This window comes from Strongylocentrotus purpuratus, unplaced genomic scaffold, assembly GCF_000002235.5.
Source record: "Strongylocentrotus purpuratus isolate Spur 01 unplaced genomic scaffold, Spur_5.0 spur5_scaffold_19, whole genome shotgun sequence".
NCBI lineage: Eukaryota > Metazoa > Echinodermata > Echinoidea > Camarodonta > Strongylocentrotidae > Strongylocentrotus > Strongylocentrotus purpuratus.
Window position 1 is genome coordinate 20,501,556 of NW_022145604.1, and position 19,292 is coordinate 20,520,847.

The window sequence follows — 19,292 nt, forward strand, 5'->3', positions numbered from 1 at the left end:
TTTCTATTATTTATTATTTATTATTTATTAGTCTTTTTTTTTTATTAGGGCTCTATCAGTAGTTAAATACTTCCTGGACAACACAGTTAAAAGAATAGACTATCTAGGACTTACATTTTTAAAAGCAACCCAAATCCCCCCAAAAAAGAACAGAAGAAGGAGAAGAAGAAGAAAAGAAAGAAGAAGAAAAGAAAAAAAGAAAGAAAGAAGAGAAGAGAGAAAGAAGAAGAGAGAAGAAAAAAAAGAAAGAAGAAGAAGAGAAAAGAAGAAAGAAAGAAAAGAAGAGAGAAAGAAGAAGAAGGGAGAAGAAGAGAAAAAAAGAAAGAAGAAGAAGAGAGAAGAAGAAAGAAAGAAGAGAGAGAGAGAGAGAGAAGAAGAAAAGAGAAGAAGAAGGAGAGGAGGAGGATTGAAGGAGAAGGGATGAGATATATATTCATCTCGTTTTAAATTTAATCATGTTGTTCATCATGTGGGGGAGGGAGGGGATGGGGGGGGGGGACACTCCCGGCCCCCCCCCCCCCACTCAGAGGTCGGAATGACCGCATGCGTGTTGCCAAAATGTCCGGTAAAGGGGTACTTTTCGTGCGACAAAGTCCGGCCCGAGATTTGTAAAAAAAGGGGTGTATTTGACTTTTCACCCGGAGATTTCTTTAAAAAGGGGGTGTTTTTCTTTTTTTCTCTCATCTCTTTGGACTCCTGAGAAATTATTCCGAATTTAGGGGGGTACATTGAGCATTTTTCCTGATTTAGGGGGGTCTCCAAGGCAGGAAAAGCCCGCAAAAAGCCCGCGAAAGGGGGGTTCGGAAATGTTGGCAGTCCTCAGATAGGGGGTGCTTTCAAAAAGAGGGTACGAGCATATGCGTACCCTAAATAACACTGAGTGGGGGGGGGGGGGCCGGGGGGACACTCATCTCGCTCTGTGAACGAAAGACGAATTAACCAGTGCACCATAATGGGAGTGTGCAGGAGGGGGTCCTATCATCTTTATATTGTTATTCCTTTTCCTATTCTCCTTTCCTCTTCTTCCCCTTAATGTATATGAATACTTTCTACTCGCTTGGGGGGGGGGGGGGTGGGGGGTGTCATTTAACCCGCATCCAGTCCAAAAACTAATAAACGATTACGCACATATTTTACATACGAAAGAATAAAAACTAATAACCAACTAACAAAGAGTTTTAGGACGTTTTTTTTACATCCTCATCGTCTCCGTATAGTAACTGACAAATAAAAATCTTGCCAAATGTTACCAATTTCATCCGAAGCAAGTCGTATATCAAAAGAAAAGGAATGAGAAAAGTCGTTATGTTTACAGAACGTGCTAATATTGACAAGGAAGGTATCAGGATTAGAGGAATGCACCAAGTCAATTTATTCGAGGGATACCACATCGAAGTATTGGTTTTGAAGGAATGGAGAAAACAAAGCTCGCGTGGATGAAGCAATTAGCAAGGGAGTGTAACAGGTGTTTGACCAGTCGCGTGGCGGACACGAGTGGGATGGATCGAGAGAGTGAAGAAAAGAGGGATGGAGGGAGAGAAAGAGGGGTTGGGGACGGAAGGAGGGATGGAGAGAGGGGATGGAGGTAGAAAAGAAGGGATAGAGGGAAAGAGGGAAGGGAAGAGGAAAGATAGAGAGGGAGAGAGGGATGGATGGAGAAAGGGGAATTACAAAAAAGAAGAAGAAGAAACAAGAAGAGAGGGCAAGTGGTAGGGGAAGGGAGAACCAGGATTGAAAGAAATAAAATGGGAGAGGATGACAGAGAGAGAGAGAGAGAGAGAGCGAGAGAGAGAGATGGACAAACATAAAGAGGAACAGAGAGACGAGGTTCAAACTTGCATCCCCGAAATAATGACGAATACTTTAAGCTGCTTTCCATTTTTCTCTTTCTATCTTCTCTTTTCCTCATTTCCCTTCTTGTTATCTCTCTATTTTCCTTCTGTTCTCCTCTACCCGGAGTATATAAAAGGCTCATCGTATTTGATTTACAATCGGGGTTCGGAATGAAGGTACTTTTCTCAATTTTGTAATGATATTTTGCATCAGATTTCAATATAATAATAATATGACTTTTTTTCCATACACGCAGAGCTCAGGGCGTCTTTATAACATGGATTACAAAGAGAATGACAACAATTACTTAATTTACGAACTTGTTTGTTGCTCAAAGGATTATAACAGAAAAACAAGAATAAACACTGTTTTCACCGATTTCATTCAAACGTAAAGGAGTCAAGATCCTCTTACATTGAGCACAACAAAAAAGGTGATTCTGGAAAAAAAGAAAGTTTGGACAGACTTTGAAAAGTGAAAAGCACGGCGGGATTAAGGTGAGGGCCTGAGGGGTCAGAAAAGGCGCTAAAAGGATGGTCTCTAACTTATCTCTATGAATACCGGTAGTACTTCAAAGTGTAAAGAGTACTTGAGTTCAAGCAGCTAAGTGGCAATCGTTTAAATAAAAATGACCCTCTTTTAAACTCCAATGGCCACGCGACTCGAGTGTTTAATCTCTAACAAGCCACTTGTTGCGCAAACAACAAAAGTGAGAGTATTTTCCGATCAAATATGCTCAGCTCTTTAACATCACAACAGAGGTTCTCTTAATTACATAATGTATCAACGTACATCGTGTGACAGGCATTCATTAGGAAAGTTTCGTAGTTGTTTTTCTTACCCCCGGGAATAATATTTTTAAAATTCTTTTCTCCATAAACATACTTCGTACTTGATGCTGTGTGAAACAAAATCCTATTCCATCACAATGTAATTGTTCTTGCGCGATAAAAGAGATTTTGATTAAATTACATTTAAAAACAGTTAAAACTCATTTTTATCAGCACAATGAGAAGAAACAAAACCCCAATTTGCCTGAAATGTAGGCTATACTTGAGTAAAAGGCGTGATCGAGAAGTGTGCCCATTCACATTCAAAGGTTTAAAAGAGAGAGAAAGTTAAGACTGAATTTTAAAATGAAGATGTTCGGAGTCAAGAAAAGAGCAATTCGTTTTGGATGTATGGATTAGTGGACGTCGATCGGCTTTCTCGCGTACAGTCACTAAACAGCTTTTTTTCTTGATCTTTTTTTAAATCGTCTTTAAATGAATTGAGGAACGGAGTTGGTGTGATTTTGCTGATGAGATGTTATCTTAAATAAAATAACCGGACGAACTCCATAGTGGGCACTTTCAGAGTTGAAAGAAAATTGCGCCTTCATGATTATTGAAGATACATGTAGTTATATTCTTCTTTGATGAATTTATCGCCTCTATTTGTCATTTTAACAAAGTAGGCCTACATCATCGCCATGCTGAAAACAGAATTGGATTAAACATTTTCCACTCCGACATCATTTGCCACCATGGCCTTTGCTGAACTAATCAACTTTGCTGTTTTATGTTGAGAATTCGGTTTGTGCAGCGAAACTTTTGAATGAAGCGTTAATTTTGATCATAAAAGAATTTACAGCAAACAGACTTATTGAATGATAGGACTCGTTTGCTAATTTTGATTCGTCAGTTATTTTTAGTAACAATAATAATGCTGGGATACAAATGTGATGATATATGTTAAGTGTCTTTATGAACAAGATTTCAAGTGAAAAACCGTATAATAAATTATTTATTCATATATATAAGTTGACAACATGGAAGAGCAAATCACCGCAAATCTTTTTAATTGCTCTATCATGAATGCTATGCCCTACGACGATGATAACTTTGAGTCGCCATCGACATCACCACCTACATACGCCGAGCTCACACCCGCTGTCAATCACACTTTCAATCACGGCAACATCAATTTTGATCACAACACCAGTTACGACGACGGCAACATAAGATATGAACACGACAACAGCAACCATAACTTTGACGAACAAGTACCCTTGAGCACCGCGCATCTTCTTGACATCTTATCGACGACGGATGTCGACATCAACAATATCGCAAATGACGGGGAGGAAGAGGGAAGCGACGAGGGGAGCGAACTCGCAGCGTATCTCTTTCAGAATTCGGAATGGATTACGAATAACGCGACTTTAGACGATTCTCAATATTCAACTGCAGTTAACGGTGACCCGCAACACTTTCAGAGTTGCTACACGAATAAGTCCATGGGCTATGGCAACACTTCGTTCAACAGCAGCTATCATGAGGCTCACACCTTGCCACAAGTACCTTATTTTGGACATACTGATACTCAACATGCTCAAGGTGGGTTCTCAATAAATGTTTGTACCATTACGTAGCTGTTCATGGAACATAGTAGTCATATAGACGGTTACGAATCATTTTATGTATTAACAGAGATTAAACTGCATGTATATGCAATAGTTGCCAGATAGAAGCTGAGGGGCAGAAGGGCGGGGAAGGGGGGGGGGGGGGTTGGTTGGATCCGAAGTGGTTTACATGTAGATGCTTCCCTTTATATTTTCATATTCTCCAATTGATCTGACTATAGCAGCATGAAAATAAAAATAATCGAAAAGTTAAATGGTTACACATTGCAAAAGGAATTCAAATTTGGCACATACATGGGTGGGCATATTTCTTTCTGTATATTTCTTCTTCCAATGTTCGCTTAGGCTTTGCCGGGGAAGGGGGCGAGAGGTGCGTGCCCCGTGCTCTCTGGATCTGATAATGATCATGTATTCAATTTATAGTTTTAAAACCATGCACATAATTTTAATATTTTGTCTTCAGCAATATCAAGTGGAATCACCATTCGATTCACAATTTCAAAATTTTTCTTACGTTGCAGTATCAAACGACACGAGCGGAACCTTTTCAAATCAGCCTCAGCCGACGAACGAGCATCATCTTCCTTTCCAAGTGCACAATCTGCCGAAAACGAGGGGGAAGACGACCACGAAGCCTCGACGTCGCGTCGTCACCGCCGGTCAGCGGACAGCCGCTAACGTCCGTGAACGACGTCGGATGTTCGGCCTAAACGATGCCTTCGACAACCTGCGCAAAGAGGTGAGATTATAGATTTGTCTCTATCAGCGTATGAGGTGGGGGTAACGATTGCCCGAATATTAGTAGCTCCAAAATAAGCGAGTCCGATAAGTTTGTTGGACTACTAAATATTAAGACAACCATCACGTCATATTTAGGCAAACGTATATTATTAGGGCCGGGTGATCTCTTTCTTAAAAAAATTTAAAAAATAAGATTCTTGCCTGTATTTTTTTTTGCCGTTCAGAAATGCTTGAACAATGGTGTGTCCCCTTCGTGTTTTAAAAGCGGTTTTCACCCATTCTCTGTTTAATACCAATATTCTTTCCATGTGCAGAATATATTCTATTGTCTTCATTAGATAGCAAACAGGCCTACACCATGTATCTACAACAGTTGCACTTCATCAATGAGAACTTATCGCTAACCAACGTCATTCAAATCATAGCCCAGATTGCTTATTTTTAATAGAAAACGCTGGGCAAGCCTTTTTGTTTCATGCTATTCTTGGTTCATCTAGATGGAAGACCGCTTAGCAGTTAAATTTCTTTAATTCAATAACAAGTTAAACAGTTATAAACGGAAACCAAACCACTGGGGTTTAAGTCCTCCCGGATAAACTACATACATGTACGTCTTTATGCGATTTCGTCCTCCTCATTGCTTTGAAATTTGTTATAATTAACACGATGTGGAAATGTGTTTTATCATCTAACATATTTTGTATCACCTGATAAACTGAAGTGTGACGTATTATTCTCTATCACAGGTGCCGAAGTTCAAACACGAGAAGCGCCTATCTCGAATCGAGACGCTGCGATTAGCTATTCTCTACATCGAGTTCCTAGCCGACATCGTCACGCGGAAGAACAACGTCAACGATGTCGAGTGTTCTAGCGGTTGATTTACGGTGATAGCATGTATGTACATCTAAATAACATGTAAGGAAATCGCTGGAGGGGTGAGGAGTTATGCTGAGACACGGTGGCGTTACTACAAGGGGGGGGGGGCACACGGGGCCGGGGGTATGTGCCTCCCGATAGAGTAGTGACAAAAAGAAATAAGAAATAAAGAGCGAGAAAAGCGAGAAAAGGGAAGGGGAAAGGAAAAACGACGACAAAAGAAGACGCCGGGACTAAAAGTAAAGTACGGTATCTATACAATGTATCTATTACGAGTTTTTCTTCTTCTTGCAATGCATTATGATTTTAGTCCTTAATTATTTATTTAATAATGGAAATAGATTCAGTTAAAGTGTGCAAATTCAACATTTTGAGTCAGTATATGTTCCCCTCGCGATTAGAAAATAGAATAAGTCTACATTTATTCTTGTTCAGACTTTCCAAGAAGATTTTGGCTGTGTGTGTTTGTATTTATTTGAGTATTGTGTTATAACAATTGCGTACAAGATGTATGACGAAACGCATGTTATGCATATTTATGATGAAAAATATATATTTCGTATAATCACGAAAATATGAGAATACTAATACAGATTGTGTTCATTGTTTATCCTGACGTGCGATATGTTATCAATAAAAGAGAAAAAAAGACCAAGTATGTGAGGATAACAGAGAAAGAGAGAGAAAGAGAGAAAGAGAGAGAGAGAGAGAGAGAGAGAGAAATAAATAAAAAGAGCAAGAGAGAGAAAGTTTGTTGGGGAAAGAGACTACAGAAAACACAAATCCGACACGCAGAAAGATGGAGGAAAAAGTAAAGAAAGGAGGGAGGGGGTCGCAAGGAGCAAGCAAATGCATGATAGAAACAGCAAGAAAAGGTGTGGGAGAGATAGAAAACATAGCAAGAGAGAGAGAGAGAGAGAGGGGGGGGGGAAGGCTTAGCTTTCAAAGGTACCCTCTTTGAAGGAGACAATACTTCAGCTTCTTTACCAAAGTTTATCTGATAGATTCGATTAATACGATGCACAGGCACCATATCATAAACATCACGACTCTCTCTCTCTCTATCTCTCATGCTTACTTTTTCTTCCTCCCACCCATCCATCTTTCTGTCTCACTTTCTCCTCTTTTACTCACCCCCCCCCCCCCCACTCTGTATCTCCCTACCTCATCTAACCAGAAATTACACCAAAGCAACTGGCAAATCTAGTTTTAGTTTTCATTTTATTCTTTATAAAATCAACAGGCATACATGAATCTTGTTAATTTTTTAAACTGATCAAAAAGAATCAGTATATAAATGAGTACTGTATAACTAATCAAATGCGTAATTATATATCAACTTTCCAATAAAGCATATTTGTATATGTGTACATCTATATCAAAATAGCCTATTATATCAATCCAATATACCGGTATTCATCTAAAATCTACAATACAAAATTTCATATTACCCTAATGATCATGCGAGTTCCTTGCATAATTGTCCAGCGATAAAGTATATTTGTAAACTAACTTTGATTAGTTCAATTCAAAGATTTTAAAATTTTCTTCTCTTTGATCATTATTTCAAAAATAAATCCCTCTTTTTTGATATCATGACGTTGTTCTTTACGTTAGATACATTTATATTTCAAGTTTTTATAAACTACACAAAACTATTTGCACTTTATAGTACTACCAAGCATGACATATTTAACACATTCATGACTTTTGACACATTAACATCTACATGATACTTTGTATCAGAGAGCTTACAAATAAATATTCAAGTAATTGAATAGAAACAAATGAAAAAGGGTTTTTGCGTCCAATGGCAAGACAAAATCATGCACTTAAATACATTGCTAGGACCAACATTGACGGTCTCATGAACATCAACATAAGCTGTATGGTAAAAAGAACGGTATCTACCACATAGATCAATGGCAACTTCAGAGGCTCTACCAAGGCTATTATAGGAGTTGTGAGTTTCTGATCGAATGGAGGAACTTACGATCCTAATCAATCGCAACGTTTTATAAGACAGAGCTCCAAACAATATAATCATCACTTGCAAAAGATATGAAGAAACACATCTACAAACTGAGTTTGAAACACATTGTCAGTTGAGAGAAAAAAGGTATAAACTCTATGTAAAAGTATGAAATAATCCTCTTTTGACTCAGAACAGTTGAATTATATAACCTTCTAAATGTACAGCACTGTGAGTATCTAACAAATTCTACTTATATTCAATACATGAAGGAAAATTAAAAAAGCTAAATGGAATAATGCAAACAACTCATATAATGGTCCAATTCATAATGAGATCGAAACAAATAGAAAAGGAGGACGAGGCAAATAATTAGCATGAATATTCATGAATTAAACAACAAATCCATGTTTACATATAAATCATATGTATGCAGAAATATCATCTCACATTTAAGGTTTGTAAAGTCGGAAACTTAACAAACTTTAAAATATTTTAATCTTACTTATGACAGCTGTTTACGTATAATTCAATATATTAGTTAGTAAGTACAATTCATACAATTTGAACAGATCTTTAATCGATCCTGATATTCAATTTTAGCACACATTGAAGCAGAGAGAATAATATTCTCTAGTTTATCACAACTCATTTGACCAGAAAATAATCCTGTATATCATTATGAACAAATGTAAAACAAATTAAGAAAGATTGAAGCTTAAAGAGAAGGTTGAGTTCTGGGATGAGGTGAAAATAATTTGTGAGCGTTATCATTGTTATTATGCAAGCCAGGAAGATCATCAGGAAAAAAATGTTCTCTGAAAAGCATGGCTCTTCAAATACCTTCATATTCTAAATATGACATGTAACATCACAAAAATGAGGACCACGTGTAGGTAGCCTATTGGCCCAACTTATGAAATTGTGCAATGATCAAAATGCTATAGGGAAATACAATTGAGCAAGGTTTGCGGTTGCACCACTTATTCTTTCGACAGGGTTAGTTGCACCTAAAAAGGACCCACTCATGCTCTATCTCTATAGTATATGACTCCACATAAATCAGTCATTCAAATAAAAATACTAGTAGTGCAAGGTGATTTACATGTATTCGTACTACAGAACCATACTTTGATTTGAGGAACATTACTGTTCATTACTGTAGAAGATATACAAGTTCGTATACAGATTGCACTGACTTCATAAGCTACATGTATATGAACAATTTTAAGGCAGTTGATAACAAGTTTGTCATTTTACAAGTATGTATGTCAACAATTCAGACATTACTGACTCAATTTCATCACACTAGTCCTTGGATAGAAGGCAATATTATTCCATCAACATTTTACAGTTTTTATCAAATTAAATTAATCAAAATATTCAACCTTGTACATGTGTTACATGACCTTTCTTACACACAGATTTTGGAATGTCTGGTTAAGTACATATTATTCATAAATAATTTCAAGTCTTTGAGACTTGAAAGAGTTGTTCCCACGTCTAAATATAGACAAGGAATTATTTTGTATATATATATACAATGTATGGTCACATCATTCAGTTGTTAAGGCATTAGGAAAGGATTAACATGGTTTCATTCATATGAATGAAGAATATACAAACTAAAAAAGAAAATATACATGCCTTAACCCATCACTTGCTATGGTCGACAAATGGACCAAACAGTGGACTGCCACAATCAACATTTTTCACAAGTACATGTACAAACGAAATGGAACTACATGTGTACATGCATATTCCAACTAATATGGCAGTCCATTGTTTTAATCCATACATGGGTATTAAAAAAGGAGTAAGAACTATAGTCCAGGTTGTTTTAAATCCCACCAAGTGGAAAAATAAGGCAACATATTTTATGGAGCGCTACTTCTCATCCTCCAGTAAATCGGTAAATAACACACAAAAAGTCATTACCAAATCAATTTTTATCTTCATTTCATAAAGGATTCATTTTGTTCATTGATTGTGTATTAAACATAATTATTTTGTTCATTCATCAAATTACAGAATTACATTAATTTTTGTCCAGAATAAAGAGATTGACACTTGGTACTTCATACATCAACAGACTATTAAAGCCCCACTGCACTACTTATAGCTACTTGTGCCCTCTATATAGCAAGCAATGCCTTATTGGTGACCATTGATCCCCATGGTCTCCTCTTTCTTATGTTAATGGAGAGCTGATTTGATGAGATAACCACCTGCCAGTGACCATCCAGGGAGGTCTAATCCCTCCTGGCCAAACTAGTACAGATAGGCTTTAAATTAAAGCCCTACATCCCCTCCTCCTGTAAATCGGTAAATGACACAAATAAAGTCATTACTAAATCAATTTTTATCTTCATTTCATAAAGGATTCATTTGATCATTTACTGTGTAACAGAATTATATTTTGTTCATTCATCAATTTACAGAATTTGATTTTTTCAAGAATAAAGAGATTGACACTTGGTACTTCATGCATCAACAGACCATTATCAAAGTTTCATGAATATATTAAACCTATAGAGATTAAGAGTTAACAAGGATTTCAGACTAAAGGCGTAGGTTACCAGTCTCCTTAGCTCTCAATGCTGGGCCACTGTAGTATAAAGTCATGCTGATCCCTCTGAAAGACTGGTTCATCAACACCCGTCGGCTGGACACGTATCTTGCGTTGCTTCTTGCCCAGCTGACACTGCAGGTTGTTGCTGACGATGGTCCGGATTTCACGTTTACGCTTGCTGGAAGGGGACAGAGAAGAAAGAAGTAGTCATTCAAGGGTGATCCAGCTTTTCTAACCAGTTTGATTGAGGTGAAAATTGACAACAGCGTTTTCAGTAAGACTACAACATGGTGTTACCGAAATCCTCAATTTGTGAATACTCACACATCATGGAAACCTACAGAGACGGAATATCGAAAATGGAGAAGTCAGAGAATTACCCTTAGGCCTTTAAAAAAAAGATGTTGTATTGACCTTTGTGACCCTATCCCCCCCCCCAAAAAAAAAAAAAAAAAATTGCTTCTATCAACACAGGTGAAGAGAATGAGCACCCAGCAGGAAGAAACTCTTTGAATGCTGCAGCACCTATCATGGTAGCCAGACTAAAGGTTGGAAAATAAGATACACTGTATTGTGTACAAAGCATAGCAGAATATATTTGTATAACAGCTCCCCTTTATGAATGCACCTACATTTTTGTTTTTCCCTCTGAGAAGCCTTCGTAACGTACCACGAGCGAGTTTCTCAGGAAAGGGCAAAAGAAAGAGGACAGGGATCGGATATCTAACATGATATCATTATCTCCCCCTTTTATTGTTGGTATTTTAAGAAGAAGAGATATATACAAATATATATACATGCATATTATGTGAGTATATATACGTAGATTTTAATTCAAAACAATTTTTTTTTTTTAGTATTCAGCAATGATGGTTGTAAACTGACTGACTTGCCTAAATTTAACAACAACAACAACTACTAATGTCAAAGTCAATATTATACTCACTCCACCCAAGTGTCTTCTAGGATCCCAACAAGCTCTGGCACCCGGTTCTCTCTGACATCATTAGTAAGGCACACTACGATGTCATTGTCACCTGATAGATGTATTATGATCAGTTGATCTCTGCCTGGGGTCACGCTGACTCCTGTCACCTGAGTGGAGTAAAGAATAATGAAAACAAATGAACAAATTAAACTTGGCACGACTCGATGTCATAGCTCAATTTTTATAGTAGGATTCTACTCTCTAAACACAAATACCAAACATCAACACCAACCGTGAAATCACCAATGTCCTTTGGTGATAAATTGATCTACATTTCCCACTCTCCATCCAGGGGGGGCGTTTCACAAGACTAAGATCGACTTTAAGTTGGACTCAAGTATGACAGGCTGTTCATGCCACTGTTTGCACTCACCATTTACTGGCATTTGTCTTTCAAGGGACGTACGAATCATAGTCACAAATCTACAGAATTTATATTTTTTGATAATTCGCTATCTAAAGATCATAATGAGGTGTAGTAGGAATTGATTCCTGTTTGCTTTGGGCCCCTTAGGACAGCCAGGCTAAAGCCAGGGTAATATTAGCAGGACATATTAGTACTTTGAAAGTGCCTTGTGCAGCCCCTGTAACGGATATACATGTAGGCCCAAAATGAATGTAGCTATTATCATGATATGATAATCTTTACCTCTGAAACAGGCGTCCCCGGTCTCATGAGTTTGAAGTTCTTCTTGGGATCCAGTTTGTAGATGAACCGATCAGTGACCACTAGTGTCCTCTCAGCAAACTTATTATGCTTGTTGACCTAGGCAAATAAAAGCAGGAAAGACAAGTTAAATTGTGAGTCACAAAAAAAAAACACCCTGATTTAATGTTCTAGTAGTCTAATCGATTTAGTCAATGATATTTGTTATTCAGCCTATCATGTTTATGTTTTCTTTAATCTTATATCTTGATGAACAGAATCTGGCTGTGGACACCTGAAAACAAGTATTTTCCTTGATAGGGGAGCGTTTATGGGCAGAGTAAGCGTCCTACAACCCAAGTAAGCCGGGAAAGGGGGGGGGGGGTCGATCTGCTATCTTTTATACTTATGCTTTTTCCTTCTCCTTCTCTCCATTCCACTGTTGTTGTGTGTCCGTGTGTATCTTTCCCTCTTTTCCTCTTTTTATTTATTGCTTTGCCCCTTAGTGGTGAGGGATTCATGTCTTCTTCTATGCTAATAATACTCTTTTCCTCCACCCCCCCCCCTCTCTCCCTCCCCCTCTCCCTCCCTCCCACTCTTCCTCTCCCACTCGATATCTTTCTACATCTTCTTTTTTCTCTCGACCCTTTTTTACGCTTTGATTGGCACTGTCCGTTTTCAATTGGACGGTTTTGTTTTCCTGTTTTTTTAATTTTTTTTTTAAATTTTCGATTTATGCCCCTCCACCTGGCACTATGCCTGGCAATGTCTCCCAGCTCAGTAATCAGTGTGTTGACTCACCACTCGGAAACTAAAACAACACTCCAATTTGTTTGTCATCTTGGTTTGAAAGTAATCTTTGTAAAAGATCTCAATATGTAGTTTATAATAATAATTCCTCCAATTGTTCTTCTATTACACACGGCGTACCTCAAGGTTCTATCCTAGGTCCTCTACTGTTTTTAATTTACATTAATGATCTTATACATTCTTCTAAAAAAGACATTGTTACTATTTGAGACAAGTTCACAAGCACAAATCGGTGCCTTCAACTGCACCTCGCAGTTAAATGAAAGTCCTTCCCGCGTTGATTTTTTAACACGGACCTGGCTTGCTGCCGACAGAGTCGGGCCCCCCCCCCCTAAAAAAAATAATTGTTTAACCGAAAACCGTCCGGTTTTGACTGGCGGTTAAACGGAATTGGAGATATCCATGATGTTACAGCACTACTCTGTATCCCCTCCCCTGCTGGTAGCTACAAGTATATCAGTGGATCTCATGAAGGTAATACAAGTAGTTTTTCACTCTATTTATCCCTTTTTACCATTTAATTGGCAATTAAGGGGTAATATCTGCCTTGTGCCTTATGCTACTGGGTGTAATGAAAGGAAATACCTTAAGGATCTTTGATGAGAAGAGAACGTTGCTGAACCTATCCTTGGTCTTGAGTTGTCCTATCATCGCTACATACACTGAAGACTGGAAGTTTTCATCCATCTGAGAAAGTGAAATGAGAAGTGTTAACACTAAAAATTGAAATGATTGTTATTAATGATTATTATTATCATTATTACTTTTGTTCGGCAAAGACAAAATTCAACCAAGCAGTGAATACATAAACAAATTTTATCGAATTTGAACTTTGTTAGTGATATACCTTTCTCATTAAAACATAAAAGAGCTCATTGAAGTTCACAGCTAATCATTTACAAGCAGACCTTTCATCTTTCACAGTTTGGCAAATGTCTAACATGACTATTAGGCTCACATAATTAGTGCATAGAGACATGCAATTATGCCTATGTGTTATGGGCTAGACTCTCAGCAGCCGAAAAACGTTTTGCATTAGCCGCATCTAAATTATATCTTTCTCTACCGCTACTGTTTTTCATCTACATTACTTTTTTTTTCCAGGAACCTATATTATACAAGCACTGCTTTTTAATAGGTTCCTCAGATTCTACTTTATCTATTATATGAATTGAGAATTATTGACATGTGCTCATTTATACTACAATTGTAATGTAGAATTTTTTATTTTATACATATGTTTATATTTTCTGTACAATGGGGAACATTAAACTTGAACTTGAAATTGAACTTGAAGACTTGGAAATCTTTTCATAAGGGAAATTACCTGTCTTGCCACCTTCAAAAGATTCCTTAAGATTTACCTTTTTCTCCAGTGATCTATTTGATCTACTTCCTGTGTACATTGTTTGTCCTCTTTCCATATATTTGTATTTGTAAGCGCTATGGTACTTATTATTTTAGAGCTCCTAAATATTTGATGTTATTATTATAGAAAAACGTTTATTTATTATCAATTATTATCATAATTACTACTTACAGACGACAGATAATCTCCTCTCCATCTTCTTTGATGACCCCAGTTTGACCTTCGACCTGACAGGGCTGACTGAGCGGCTGACTTTAGTCTGACCTCTGGCCATTCCTCACTGGGGATGTTCCTAAGGATCTGAGCAGCAATCCATCTACACCCAAATAATTTATAGTTTCATTCTTAAAACCAGTGGTAGTGATATTTGTTATATTATTCAGCAATAATGGTCATAAACTGACTGACTTGTCTAAATTAAACAACAACAACAACAACAACATATGAAATTGTGCATTAGGGTGAGTCATTTTCATTTCATTTTATTTCCTCCATTACCATGTTTGTTCATTTCAGTATATACATCTGGAGCCAACAAAAAGCAAGAGCTAGTCAAGGTCGGTCCCGTTCAATAAATTATGAAGAGTAATAACTGAATCAGTAAAGGGATCGTTTAACAATGTTAAATCTGAGATGCATGGCCCTACGTGTTATCAGTGTCTGTGATATGGTGTAATATTGAAGCCCTAAAAAAATTGCGCCTCAAAGTGTTCAAGAAATGCCTCAAAAAAGTAAAAATCTTTGAGTGACCGTTTTTACCATACTGGTTTTCCCCAATAGACCGTTCGGCAAACGCAAAATTTGGTTTTGCTTTCCAATCATAAATAATGTGATAATCAGACAGGTGATCAGCTTGTAAAAGTCATGGGTTTCCTGACTGACCTAAAGATTTATGATTATTACTGCAGCATGAGCTAAATCCAGAATTTTGTTTCAGAATTTGATACACAGTTATATATCGGATCCATTAAAGAATTATGTTTTTATATTGGAGTAAGGACATTTTGACATTTCTAGCCTACCGACGATACACATAATGGATGAAGTATTATTACAATGTGGTCATTACATGATATGGTCAGAAAGAAGACTTTATTCAATGGTCATAATGGGTAATTTTATATTTTGGGTGACATAGCTGGAAAGTGTTATATCTCTGTATGGAACAAAGAGTTGTCTAGCACATACAACAAGCAACAATTAGCAAAACTAAAGTGAAGTGTATCAATTATCACACCCCAAAAGAATTGTTCAAAGTGACTAATAATTAATATATGTATATGTATGTGATATGTACATAATAGAATTTTCTCATCCAGATAAGTTAATCTAGCTACCGGTAGTTACTTTTGCTTGCTTACAAATCATTAAATGGTCAAGCCCAAAATTACTTGTCTGAATTATTATCTCATAAATTACATCCATATGCACGCAACATGCGAAGTACACAGGACAAGCTGCTTCTAAAGCTACCTCACATAAAATCAAAAGTAACTCTTGGAGATTGTGATTTCAGTTATAATGCTCCAAAGCTTTGGAATAGCCAACCACTAGACATAAGAAAAGCCTCATCTGTTGCTGTCTTCAAGGTTTTATTGAAAACACAAAAAATCATTTTCAGGAGCTTTTCTTAAATTTTTTTTTTGTGTGTCTGTAAAAATGTAGCACTGTTAGGAGTTTAATTTCTTCATTACAGTGCCGTAGAGTATATATATATATATATATATATAGTATGGGCTTTATGTAAATTGATCTGATTTATTATTATAATTGTCTGTTTCTTCCTATGATCTAAAATAGCATTAAAGGTACTATGTCCCATTCGCAAGCCAAAAAAACAAAAAGGTTAAATTCCAACTGCATTTAAAAGAGCATTAGAACTTCCATCAAAAACAAAAGGGCTTGAAAATGGCTTTTAGTGGGAACATAACGACCATTAGTTGTCGAATGGACTTAAGTGATTGCAATCACCTAAATAATAGTCTGATTTTCGGAACTTAATCTAGAAAGAACTGGCTCACCTCCTATGACTCCTCTGCAGTAGTTTTGAGAGAGGCACCATCCACCTATGGGGCTTGGGCCATTCCAGACTCTTCCCATAATCCTTCCTTTGCTTGACCCTGCCGAACGTTGCCTTGACCTTGTTCAGGTAGGACCGTGGGACGTAGCGCTTGTACGCATTCATGATCACATAGATTGCTCTGATTTTCTTCACCCGCCATCTTGCTAGTGTCCCTCTCCAGAGCTTGAAAAATGAAGAATTCACAACTTTAATTTCTTAAAGGCTATATTCATCACTATCTATTTATTTGTCTATCAGGCTATAGTTCATCCAGATGTTCGGACAAAGCCCTCCTCATAACATTTCCATTCTCTTCTGTCTCTAGCTATCCCAGTCCAAGCGGCCGTTCCCATGTATGATGTTAGGTCATCTCTCCATCTTCTCTTCTGCCTTCCTCTTCTTTTTTTTCCCATCCTTGGTTGCCATTCTGTTAAACGATTTGCCCATCTATTGTCCTGAAGTCTTGCTACATGCCCAGCCCATCTCTACTTTGATTCTCTGACTTTCTTCATGTCTTTAACCTTTGTTTTCTGGCGTATGACTTTGTGATTGATTTTGTCTCGCAGAGATAAATGTGACATCTTTCATCACTATGATCTGCTTCAAAATGGCAACAAGTATTTTTATTCAACTTTTACGATCTCTGACATGTATAAAAATTTGCATACATGCACATGTCCCTCAGACACAATAAAGTATGGATGGACACTATTACGTTTCCCTGACCTTGACCTACACATGTATTATCCCCGACTTTGACATGTTATGCTATCATTCTGATCTCGGATTGTCATACCTTTTGTAGGAATGTTGCTAGCGCCGGAAGTAACCTGGTCCTAGCCTCCTCCAGCTGGACTATGGTCCTGGGGGTTCTGATAAAGATCTTGGTCTTGCCGTACTTGACATCGTGCTCTAGCTGGAGTTCCTGGACCAGAGTCTGGACCCCCAGCTTGTCGTCTCCCCCTCGGAAGTTGGGCCAGGTGTAGCCTGACAACATCTTGTACCTGACATCAATACGTGGGAAAATTAGAATTAGATTTTTAAAAGGAAATATGAATATCTTATAATAGTATGTATGAATACACAATTACAGTGAACAATACTGCTTATACAAATGCCCATGTAGGGCATTAACAAGTGACTGCATATAGTATTTGAAATGTATCAATACTCTAGTCACTGGATTGAGTCATACAAGCAATTATGTACTTTACAGTGCATATTGTCAAATGCACTCAGGAACATTCCAGCCAGGCACCATTTACAATGCTCATCAAAGCTCAATGACATTTGCATCCTACCAGGTACTCATCTAGCAACTGGGTGGATAGAAGCAATGCAGATAAAATGCCTTGCCTAAGGATGGAAGCGCCATGCTGAGGACCTTCTTTCTTTGATGAAATAAAGTGTTTTGGGACTACAAGTCTTGTTACCTATTACATCTGTTGTTTATCATTATCATCATTTCTTTTAAAGACATCTTTTAACAATGTTAAATCTGAGATGCATGGCCCTTTGAGTTATCAGTGTCTGTGATGTGGTGTAATATTGAAGCCCTAACAAAATTGCGCTTCAAAATGATCAGGAAGTGCCTCAAAAAAGTAAAAATCAGCTTTGAGTGACTGGTTTTACCATACACATTTCCCCCAATAGACTGTAGTGCTATAAAAATCGTTGGGAAAACGCAAAATTTGATTTCGATTTCCAATCATAAATATCTTGTAAAAGTCATGGGATTCCTGACTGACCTAAAGGTTTATAATTATGATTGCAGCACGAGCTAAATCCAGGATTTTGTTTCAGAATCTGAGGCAATGTTACCGAGTCACTTTAATATTGCCCATGTATCAAATTTTATTCACAACATCTTTATTAGGCAACAAATCATCCAAAATCATTGACAGAATGATCATTTACTGATTGAGTGCTTTTATAGGAAAGAGATCTTGCTTTAATACATATAGCTAGAGCCCTATCTAGGTGAATAGACAAATAAGATTTGATACCTGACCAAATGTACTAATTCATTGGCATTGTCTCAAATCAAATATATCCTGTTTTTTGGTCTCAAACCATATATATCCTGTTTTTATGACTACTGCTCCATCTGTTTATCTATTTAGCCAAACTAACTCCTCTGGTATGACCCTATTTGACATCACTGCCAGAAATGTACATTTCCTGTAAACATACACATTATATAATTATCTTCTATCTTTCTCTACCTCATAAGGCGAGCAGGGTATGATCGAATGCAGTGACACATATGAAATTCTGACATACTTTGAAAGTTATAAGGCCTATAAAAGTATTTGCAGTGACCTTTTATGTTTCATTGTGAACAGTATGCCTATCACTAAAGGTGGTGAAAACTGATAAAATTAGGTTATGATAGCTATCTTCTCAAAATCTATAAATTGTCCAATATGAGACATAATGATTGATAATAGATCAAATTACATACCGCCGCTAATATGTAACTATAATCTACTGAACTGTGACACATGCTTCTTTGAAGACTGATCTGCCATAATTTCCGACACTAAACAACTCCTAACTTCGACCCATGACCCAACATTACAGCTAACCCTGAACTTAAACCTAAACTGAATTGCACTCCTAACACTAACCCTATACTTTTGACATAATAAAGCCAGGGCACTTGTTTCGGGAGCAAAGGGCTCAGAAATAAGTGTGAACAGACCAATCGTCTTCATTGTTTTCCTATATACCTGAGTAGAAATCGTTGGTAGTGTTGCCTTGATGCAAAGCCTGCCCTCCTCACCCGGACGTTCTCTAGTAGTCCCAGATACCTTACTTGATGTAAGCATCTCAAGTCATCAAAAAGGAGCGGTGATTTCTCCTCATTTGGTTTGATGCATCGGACGTAGAAAGGCTCCTATAGAAAGGTTGAAATGTGGCGAATAATATCAAAAATGTTATAATTGCTAAATACTTGGGTTTGTATCTAAAAAGCTTAACCTTTATGTTAGGTTTTTGTGTAAATGTACTGTTA

At 37.3% G+C, this 19,292-nt stretch overlaps 2 protein-coding genes across 3 annotated transcripts in view; one reads left to right on the forward strand and one right to left on the reverse strand.

Moving 5' to 3' along the window:
* Window positions 1-2,984: 2,984 nt before the first annotated feature.
* Window positions 2,985-5,966, forward strand: LOC574674. Its single transcript, XM_775042.4, has 3 exons — window positions 2,985-4,211; window positions 4,759-4,976; window positions 5,725-5,966. Exons 1-3 carry the CDS (start codon window positions 3,644-3,646, stop codon window positions 5,857-5,859), a joined length of 921 nt encoding a protein of 306 aa, XP_780135.1. The 5' UTR covers window positions 2,985-3,643; the 3' UTR covers window positions 5,860-5,966.
* A 1,093-nt stretch (window positions 5,967-7,059) lies between these two features.
* The window catches only part of LOC373223 (myosin I gamma), a 56,670-nt gene continuing 44,437 nt past the window's right edge, over window positions 7,060-19,292 (reverse strand). For both annotated transcript variants that reach the window (XM_030990557.1, XM_030990556.1), the window contains 8 exons: window positions 19,009-19,175; window positions 17,073-17,280; window positions 16,236-16,459; window positions 14,386-14,530; window positions 13,431-13,532; window positions 12,039-12,155; window positions 11,348-11,496; window positions 7,060-10,579 (listed from right to left, as the gene is read on the reverse strand). In XM_030990557.1, the coding sequence (XP_030846417.1) occupies window positions 10,417-10,579; window positions 11,348-11,496; window positions 12,039-12,155; window positions 13,431-13,532; window positions 14,386-14,530; window positions 16,236-16,459; window positions 17,073-17,280; window positions 19,009-19,175 (1,275 nt within the window). In that variant the 3' untranslated portion in view covers window positions 7,060-10,416. The remainder of the gene's footprint in view (window positions 10,580-11,347; window positions 11,497-12,038; window positions 12,156-13,430; window positions 13,533-14,385; window positions 14,531-16,235; window positions 16,460-17,072; window positions 17,281-19,008; window positions 19,176-19,292) is intronic.

Bases quoted from the DNA above. Each gene is read 5' to 3' on its own strand.
- LOC574674 (XM_775042.4), top strand. From the start codon at position 3,644: ATGGAAGAGCAAATCACCGCAAATCTTTTTAATTGCTCTATCATGAAT. The intron at 4,212-4,758 runs GTGGGTTCTCAA...CTTACGTTGCAG, and splicing joins TGATACTCAACATGCTCAAG to TATCAAACGACACGAGCGGA. The intron at 4,977-5,724 runs GTGAGATTATAG...TCTCTATCACAG, and splicing joins TCGACAACCTGCGCAAAGAG to GTGCCGAAGTTCAAACACGA.